The sequence below is a fragment of the Cibotium barometz genome, chromosome 5, assembly GCF_041138505.1.
Source record: "Cibotium barometz isolate CiBa-2024 chromosome 5, ASM4113850v1, whole genome shotgun sequence".
Taxonomy (NCBI): Eukaryota; Viridiplantae; Streptophyta; class Polypodiopsida; order Cyatheales; family Cibotiaceae; genus Cibotium; species Cibotium barometz.
In genome coordinates this window covers 22,811,825-22,821,804 of record NC_141050.1, presented here as the reverse complement: position 1 = coordinate 22,821,804, position 9,980 = coordinate 22,811,825, and the positions used below count along the sequence as shown (strand labels likewise).

General features: G+C 40.0%; 1 protein-coding gene across 1 annotated transcript; it reads right to left on the bottom strand.

The window, feature by feature from the left end:
• LOC147638215 (tetraspanin-8-like) lies at nucleotides 1-1,777 on the bottom strand. Its single transcript, XM_086795133.1, has 2 exons — nucleotides 1,114-1,777; nucleotides 1-965 (listed from the first exon to the last, which is right to left on the bottom strand). The coding sequence occupies exons 1-2, from the start codon at nucleotides 1,609-1,611 to the stop codon at nucleotides 663-665; spliced, it is 801 nt and encodes a 266-aa protein (XP_086651259.1). The 5' UTR covers nucleotides 1,612-1,777; the 3' UTR covers nucleotides 1-662.
• Between the last annotated feature and the right edge of the window lie 8,203 nt (nucleotides 1,778-9,980).

Here is a 9,980-nt window from a genome sequence, read left to right as displayed (position 1 = left end):
GAGCTTAATAGAGAAGCCGATTTTGATCTCATAACTCTCCATCCTCTCAAAATATCATGAAATTTTTCTTTCATAAGGCAACAACTTTCTACCAAATTAAAATGTGCATGGGGCTAAAAACAGTTGCTCAGGAGTAGATTGAATATTTGCAAAGGGTGAAAAGGCTAATACAAAAATTAAAAATTTGTGAGGCTTCTAAGCAATTCATTGTGAGACACCCTTCTTTCCCCCTTGCAATGAACCTTGTTCATCAATCCAACTTGCCGTAACACAGGGCCATTTTTTGGGATAGTGCCGTACCAATCCCCGAGGCACACCATGTACTATCGTTTTTTTTGGATGATGCCGTACCAATCCCTGAGGCACACCATGTACTATCATGTACTATCATGAAATGATTCAAAAATTGGATGTACGTCGCAACTTTATATCGATCAAATCAGGAACATGGAGACCTATCGGTACATAATAAACGATCATGGGAGCACATATTTTATCATTAAAATTAAATCGGCAGTATGGAGACTTAATGATGACCACACGTTTTATGAAAGAGGATGTGGAAAACTATATCGTTTTCTGAAAAAATGTTAAGAAACAAAATTAACGCATGGGCTCGAGAGATGGTGGGACTGTGAACATGACCTTGAGAGACTCCGTGCTTAGGCATTATAACCGTAGGATTTGTCTCTCCTCACGTTTCTGAGAGCGCAGCAAGCTACACTGTAGACGATGATGAGGAACACCAGCACGACGACGTTGACGATGGCGACCTTGCGCCAGTCTTGCTTCACGTTTTGAAGAACCCCCGCCTTGCAAGAGTTGCAGGCGTAGCACAGCTGGGAGGCATCATCACTCCAAGCTTGGCAATCTGCGTCTGCGCCCTCATTGGTTGCGATTATGGTCCAGTTGGTAGAGGTTACGAAGGTGAAATTGCAAGCGGTGGGAGGTTTGCAGCATCCGGACTGCATGATCATCAACATTGAAAATTAAGTATACGCTTTAATTCTGAGCAAAGCAAGCGGTCAATAGAAAACTATATTATGAACTATGAGCAAATGCGCCCCTTAATTTGAGAGCAATATCCATGAATCCGATGGCCTTCTTGCATACCTGGATGGGGGAGAGGTCGGCGCTAGAGAAGGCGGCGCTGGTGGTGTAGTCGTCCTCGAGGCGGCTGCAGAGCTTGGAGTCGGCCAGGCAGCTCTTGATCTTGTCCCAGTTGCTGGCCTTGTTCACCTGCTTCTGCAGCCAGCTAGAGTAGCTGCCCAGGTGGAATTCTTTGAATCCTTTGCCGGAGACGGCGTCGCCGGCGCCCTTGTTGGTCACCACGAAGGCGAACACCGTGAAGCACAGCAACAACACAATGAGGAGCAGCATCACCGCGGAATAAACCCACATCACCCACGTGACGCGGCAGGAGGAGCCCACCAGCCCCGCCAGAGATACCAGCAGTAAGAACAGGCCGATGATGATGACCGGCCATTGCAGGAAGCGCATGCAGTCTGTGCTGTGCTTGGTTGCAAGCCATATGCCGGCACCTAATATGGGGATGGAGAGAAGGGCGGTGAGGAAATTGAGGATCCCTATCAGATGGTTGCTCACGCCCATATTAATCTGCTTTGATTCAATCAAACTGATCACTGCACCTGCTATAAGCTAGCTAAGTGCGCCGGATCGATCACAGATGGAGCTGAATTTGCAGAGGTGATCTCCAAGAGCTAGAGGAGCTGTAACGTACGTAGAGTTCAAGCAGAGATTGTATGTGATGCGTGGGTGCGGGGGTGGAGGGCTAGTCAAACAACCACACTTAAAAAGCTGATGAGAAACCTTCAGCGAGAGAGAGAGAGAGATCTTGGCCTACGTTCATGAGCACGTGGCTATCAGCCTATCGAGACGGAGTCCAACGTCCGCGTGTGCCAACGCGCCTAATGTCTGTACAATGTAGGACCTTGTATCGTTGACGATGTCAATTCCAATTCTCACGCTTTCAAAAGTTCAAAATTCGAGTTGTGCTTTCCTACACGCCTCAATTTTTTAACGGATGAAGGTTAGGCATTCTCTCGCTTACCCCAAGGAAATGGGTTTTCCTATAGTGAAGCACTAAGAACAAGAATAAGGAATGGGTAGTCTATGCCATTGAGGTAGAAAATGATACTTGACCCAATTTCTTAAGTAATTTTTGAAAAGCTTTGTGCTCTATTAATCTCACTACAATAGTATCACTATCACAGCATACCAAGGCTTTTTATGAGACACTTTGCAAAAGGTAGCGTGCTTTGAAGGAAAATTTGATGGGCCACCTCACTAAAGCCTCGATTCTTGTTGAAGTTTTGCTAATAGTGACACTTTAGCTAGGCTTCAAATATTGTGGCACTAGAGTCGCAAGGTAACGAATCAGCCCCCAACTCTTGTGTGACGCATTAGCAATGCTTGACCCAATTTCTTAAGTAATTTTTGAAAAGCTTTGTGCTGTATTAATCTCAACAAAACATCGCTGAAGGAAGTTGTCCTCACCGGAATGAAGGCACATGAAAATGATCATACCATGCTTGACCCAGAACTGGCACTTCAAAGGGTTTGGTGATATCCGATATAATCGGTAAACGTTCAAACACCTTCCTCAAACAGTTCAAATGATCTTCCCATTGAGAATGTGCACATAAACCATCAATAAACACTGTAAGATTCCTCCCCAGCCCCTCAAGATGTCCAATATCTTCCCTTGTAATCAATTCCCTCTTAAGAATAATAAAAGATCTTGTTTCTACCTATTTTGGCTTAGAGAGAGAAAATATTCTAGAGAGAGATTATTCAGATTTTAGATATTTTTTGGATGGAAAAATATCTCTTCTTATTAAAATAAATTCCCCCGAAAATAGAAGTTCAAAAGGTGCATTAAAAATAAATTATAATCTGTTCAAAAGGCCTTATCCTAAGGGTCCAGATTTTTTGAAAATTTTAAATTAAGGTTCTGAGGGGCCAATCAGATTCATCCAAATGTATGGAGGAGATAAATTAAAGAAATAAGTAATCAAATTGTTAGAATTAAACTTTTCATATTGTTTCTCTTTTAAAAGTGAAATTTGATTAGTTTAGAATGCTTTAAACCATTTGGGATAATTTTTAAGTAACTTGAGGATAGAAAAAAAATTAAAAAATGGTCAGCCATATAAAGGAGGTTATGGCAAAATTTTCTTAAATTTTGTGAAATAAATTTTATCTTTTATTATTCAAAAAGAGTAATCCCCACCATTTGTGTATTCTAAAAGTGTTATTTTCATTCTAGGCATAGAAAATTGCATAGTAGAAATATTTTTATTATAAAAGTGTTATTTTCATTCAAATTTAAATTCTATGCATAGAAAGATGCATATTGGTTTTTTTTTTTTATAAAAGAGTGATTTTCATTAGATTTAAATTCTATGCATAGAAAGATGCATATTGGTTATTTTTTATTATAAAAGAGTGATTTTCATTAGATTTAAATTCTATGCATAGAAAGATGCATATTGGTTATTTTTTTATTATAAAAGAGTGATTTTCATTAGATTTAAATTCTATGCATAAAGAAAGATGCATATTGGTTATTTTTTTATTATAAAAGAGTGATTTTCATTAGATTTAAATTCTATGCATAGAAAGATGCATATTGGTTATTTTTTTATTATAAAAGAGTGATTTTCATTAGATTTAAATTCTTTGCATAGAAAGATGCATATTGGAAATAATTTTTTTAATTATAAAAGTGTTACTTTCATCAATATTGATTTTTATGCATAAAATGATGCATACAAGAAGTTTTTTATTATAAAAGTATTACTGTCACCAATATTGATTTTTATGCATAAAATGATGCATAAAAGAATTTTTTTATTATAAAAGTGTTACTTTCACCAATATTGATTTTTATGCATAAAATGATGCATAAAAGAATTTTTTTATTATAAAAGTGTTACTTTCACCAATATTTTTTTGCATAAAATGATGCATAAGAGAATTTTTTTTATTATAAAAGTGTTACTTTCATCAAATTTGATTTTTTTACATAAATAGATGCATAATAGGATTTTCTTTTATATAAAAGTGTTATGTCCATAGAAGTTGGGTTTTATGCATAAATAGATACATACTGAATTTTTATATCAAAATAAGAGTTCTCTTTAATCCTATGTTTAAATCCCATGAATATTGGTAAATGAATAAGTAAATACTCTGTGAGAAAAAATTCTACCGTTTCATATTCTCTAGGATGGTAATGAGAAAATTCAGAAAAACTATTGAAGTCGAAATTTTAGATAAATGATTAATTTATTCCTCATAGCAAATCATGATTAGTTTTATATTCAATTAAGCAAAATACTCAATGAATGAAATTCAGTAAAGTAGTAATTGAAATATTACCCTTCGAGAAAGATAGTTCAAGGAGAACCTTTCCAGACTCAAACATTAAATCAGACTATGACCAAGACTTAATCTCCTTCATCAGTTTCAAGAAAAGATGATGTGACCAAGAACCTTTCCAAACTCAAACCCTGAATCAGACTATGACCAAGACTTAATCTCCTTCGTCAGTTTCAAGAAAAGACGATGTGACCAGTTCAAGAAAATTTCACTCAAATCACCCACCGAATCTGAAATCAAGTTAAGTCCCTTGATTCTGATATGAGGATCAAGGTTACAGAATTCAAGAAATTCTATTGGAATTTTAGACGTGTGATCTAGAAATATTGGGATACGGATTTAAGATATACTCATTGTATTTAAAAGAAAATCAAAACTCAAAACTTGCATAGAAACTGTGTTTTCTTAAAGGACTGTCTTACGCCAGAATACTGGAGGGAGCATTTGGTATATGTGTTTTTCTAAGGAAAGTTCAGTTACAATAGCACGCGGGGGGAGTGTTCAAAGGACAGCTCACGCGACAAAGCCTGCCCAGGTCTTGACCACTATATGGTGAAAAATGGTGTGCTTCCGGTGTACGATGGACAAGGGCTAAGGAAGTGGTCCCTGAGTGAAGTACCAGGACACCTAAGGAGGATCCTGGAGGGTTTTGACCAGGCAATGCACGGGCTTGTGGTGCTTAGGACACCCATGCATATGTCATGGAAGATATATATATGTATTATGGATGAGAAAATTATTGTAATCTGTTACTGGATCTTGTTGCTAACCTTCTGGTCTCAACGCAGAGTCCAGAGTGATACATGTTTTTGAGAAACAAGGATTGAATGAAAATTTTAAGTTATGACATTTGTAACCACTAATTGTTTGTCAATGGATTGTTTTATAAGTTAAAGTTTAAAGAGGAGTATGTGCCTATCTGTATTCTAAAGCAAAAGTTAAGAAAGGCATTCAACTATGGGTGGGTGAGTACTTGTTTGGTGGAATCGTCCCCGTTTTTTCGGACATGGGAAATTTTCCTGGTTTTGGAATCGTCCCCGTTTTTTCGGACATGGGAAATTTTCCTGGTTTTGGTTTTCGGAATGACCACCAGCTTAGTCTCGTGGCTAGACACTCGAGGCGGAGGCCCCGAGTGGGAAACCATGCGCCAACCCACAGACAGAGAATCCACGCCCACGTAACCAGAAAGAAAATGGCAACAGGTAAGTTTTATTGCTCCTCTCTCTCTCTCTCTCTCTCTCTCTCTCTCTCTCTCCAGGGAGTTCATCATCTACACCAATTGTTGGTTCTCCATTTGGAACTCTAGAGAGGTGGTCGGCCAACACATGTTTTCCCTTTCTTACTGTGACAGTAAAGACAAATTCCAAGAACAATAGTAGCCAATATGTGATTCTTCCTGTGGTGCAAGGTTTATTGACCAGCTATAGCAAAGCTTGATAGTCCACAAAAAATATGAATTTGTTAGCCAAGGGATAATGTCGGTATTTCTTGACTGCATAGACCATGCTGGCCAATCCTTCTCTTTCGGTAGTGGTGTAGTTCACCTCTGCATCATTCAATTGACGACTAGCAAAGCAAACTGGATAGTCCAACTTGAATTCACCACGTTGGGCTAGCACGTAACCAATGGCAAAATTTGACGCATCGATGTGTATGTGGAATATAAGATCCCAATTGGGGGGTTGCAAAATGGGTGCACTTGTCAAGGCTTTCTTCAGACGATCATAAGCCTCTTGACACTCCTTGGTCCACTCAAAGACAATGAGCACTTTATACAAGGGTCTGGCTATCTCCGCATAAAATATGATGAAGCATCGATAATAACCCACATGACCCATAAACCTTTACACACCTTTGTAGTTGGTGGGCGGTGGTAGTTCCAAGATCAACTTGACCTTGCTATCATCAGTGGATATGCCATTTTTTAAGACTATGTGTCCTAGTATCATACCATGCTTGACCCAGAACTGGCACTTCAAAGGGTTTAGTGATATCCGATATAATCGGCAAACGTTCAAAAACACCTTCCTCAAACAGTTCAAATGATCTTCCCATTGAGAATGTGCACATAAATCATCAATAAACACTTCCAACCACTTTTGCAAGTAGTCCTTAAAAGCGGTGCACACATCAATCTTTGAAAGGTTACCGGGGCATTTGTAAGACCGAAACGGCATAACCTTGTAAGCAAATGTCCCCCACATAGTATTGAAGGCAGTCTTATGTTGGTCTTTTGGTGTTATGGACACCTGATTGTACCCTAAAAACCCATCCAAGAAGCTGTATGCTTCCAGCCACTCTTTCCAGGACATGTTCGGTATACGGCAATGGGGGTAATGGTCCTTTCGAGTGGCTGCATTTACTTTCTTTAAGATCGACACATACTCTCAATTTTTCATTCTTTTTAGGCACTATCACAATGGGTGATAACCAATCCATATGTTCGATCTCGTAGATAAAGTTAGCAGCAATGAGCTAATCAATTTCCTCTTTTACAATTGCTGCATACTTTGGATTCATCTGGTATATGGTTTTTGCCTGTGGTAGGCCGTGATCCTTCCATAATTGGAATCGTATGTTGTACCGCCTCGGGTGGTACCCCTTGAAAATTTCCTTATAGTTCCAGGCAAAACAATCCTTGTATTCCTTGAGAAGAGCAATAAGCTCTACTTTGTCTGCAAAGGTCAAATCTTTGGCAATATATACGGATCTTGCTTCTTCCCCTGATTCCGTAATATCAACCTCCTTGACTTCTGTCGGCGGGCCATCGTATGATGTCGACAGCCCTTTCTCTCTTAACCTAGTGGATGTTTAATAGGGCCACTCTTCAATCATTAATTGTATAGTTCTTGAAATGGTTAGGCATTGAGAGTACATCCGTTTTGTCTTGATTGTCTTTTTTTGTTTCTTCCATGATTTTCTTGGCCTCACATTTTGCCTTTGCTAAAGCTTTGTTGCAATTTTTGTGTCTTGTTTTTCTAAGTTTGGGTGTATTGGTTTTCTTTAAGGGTGTCTTTCTCTAGATTCCTCCCTTCCAATGATATTTTACTTTTGCTACCTTAGTTGCTTGTCGTGCCTTCTCTTTTATTGGCTCCTTTTGTGCTTCCTTACTCTGCTGGGCCTAGGCTCAGCTTTATAAATTTGTTGGTATTTTTCAACTAGGGCCTTGGCATCTTCTAACTTCCTTATTTCTTCGTCAACATTAGGATATTCACCAACCCCCCTTAGGGTTGTTGGTTTTTCTCCTTGTTTTCCCCGGTCTAACCGTTCCAGATTAATCCCTTGACCCCCCTCTTCCTTTGATTGTGTGGATCCAGTATTCGGATCCATATTGGATTGTAACCCGTGTGTCTCCCTTTTCCTAATTCTTCACTCTTCTCCTACGACCAGATTTGGAAATAGTAGCATCCGTCCGGTTCCTCCCTTTGTCACCTAACTGATCTTGAGCTCGTGTTAAGACATTGATCGGTGTGATCTTCCCAGACTGTACACTAATGGTGTATGAATGGTGGCCTGATTAGGAGTGGAAGCTGAACCGCTTGCTTGATAGGGACAATCTTTAATCAGATGATCAATTCCACACTTAGTGCAAGTGAGCACTGGCATGTCATTGGGTGTGGTCACTACTTGTTGTGGTTGGTGTGTATGAGTCATATTCTTATTTGGGCATTCGGCTACTCGATGTGGCCCACCACAACCATAGCATTGTAAAGGTCCTCTTCTCAAGTTTGAGTGGATTTCCTCGCCCTTCCGATGTACCATGGCTTGAAACACGTGGCTTGAAACACAGGTATTGGCTTGTTATTCTATAGGACAAATACTCTGGCGTGACATCACCCATATCCTCATAGTATTCCCCACTAAATTCTAGTTCTCGTACCAGTTCAATATCTTCTGATGGCTCTTCAATCACTACTTGGTTGATCTTGGCGTGCGGTGGTTGTGGCAGTAGAATTGGTGGTGGCAAGGGCAAAGCGTCTTGTACCCAGAACATCCCCTTAGGTAAGTAAGAAAGGTTGGGTTGTACAGCAGTGTTGTACAGCAGTGGCAGTGGTTTTCACACGTGGTGCCGACAAAGCCATTAGGGCTCTATTTGTTTGCAGTTATGCTATATTTTGAAACCTTGGAAATCTACACTATGATGTGTCATGATTGCCCAATTTTACTCTGTGCACAATACAAAAATGGTCTTGCCCGTAATTGCGGACATTCAGTGGTGGTATGGTTTAGTCTGCACATGGAGCACCACACCAATTCCCTTCGGGGATAAAGGTGACTATGCCCATGGCCCAACATCTCTCTTCCTTCCCTTACCTTTAATTTTCCCAATATAGCATTGCTGAGCTCATCCACAGTCATATGTCCGACTTGTTTGCTTCGAGTTCCAATTTCTTGATGACTTGAGACACGCGAAATCATGGTTGCTGCCAATGTTCTAACATCCTCAGGTTGTGGCAATTCTAACATGTTATCTTCGTATTCGATTGCCAATTTGCAACATGCATCAAGGGTAGCTGGCTGGGCTAGTACCAAGTAATCATGCATTTTATGGTCCCTAACCCCTCTCCTGAAACAAGGCAACAATTGATCGTCGGTCAATCTTCTCGAATTTTGCATCTTGAATTCAAGTGTTTCAGGCGAGAAACATAATCTCTCATAAACTCATCTTCCTTCTATTTGATGTTATGTAGTTGGGGCCACAGGGCTCCACCTATCACCACTACGTGCAAAGCTAGGCACAAAAATATTTTTTAACCTAGTGAAGTTAACCTTGTCCTCATGCTTAAGGGTTCTGAACCACTGATGAGCTTTTCCTTCTAAGGTCAACAAAAAAGCATGGTCCACAGGTTTCACATGTAGATTCAAAAATCTCTACATGGTGAATAGGATCTCCATCCCCAGAGAATTTTTGAACAAGTTTTGAGATGATATGGGGCTTCATTTGTGAAGGTCGAGGTTCTAAAGTAGAACCCAACTCCCTGACCATCCCCCTACCCATCTCAGCAGTAATATTTAACAAGTATGTCCTTGTGGCTCCATTAAGGTCCATGGTTGGATCGTTTCTAGGTCTCTAGGAATTCCCCCCCTTCCTAGACCTCGTCTCCTACCCATATTGGCTCTTCTTGGTATCTCAGGTTTGTAGACTTGTCCGATTGTGGTATCCTGGTGGGATTCCCCAATAGTAGCTTCCACGTGTCTTTGTGTAATTAAGAGCTCCATATCTTGTAGGAATGTAGGGTGATTGATCATTCGCTCTATGTCCTTCTTGGTATAGAACTGGTCCTCAACTTCTACAACCAAGTTGGCTATATTACCCTCTTCTTCTCTGGTTGTAACCCCTTCCTCCATTCTGGGTTCCTCATTGATGGAGTAGTTGTGGGGGCACAAAAATGCTCATGGGTGCAACTATGGGGGTAGGTGGGACAACCAAGTAGTAGAAATTGTTTGTCAACAATACCTCTCAATAACCCTGGCAGGGTGTAGCACAGGAGAAGATAGGATTTTGGTTGCTATGGAGAGTTGGAAACACGGCATGAATACTGCAATCTGAATGACCAAGATCCACTTATTCATGC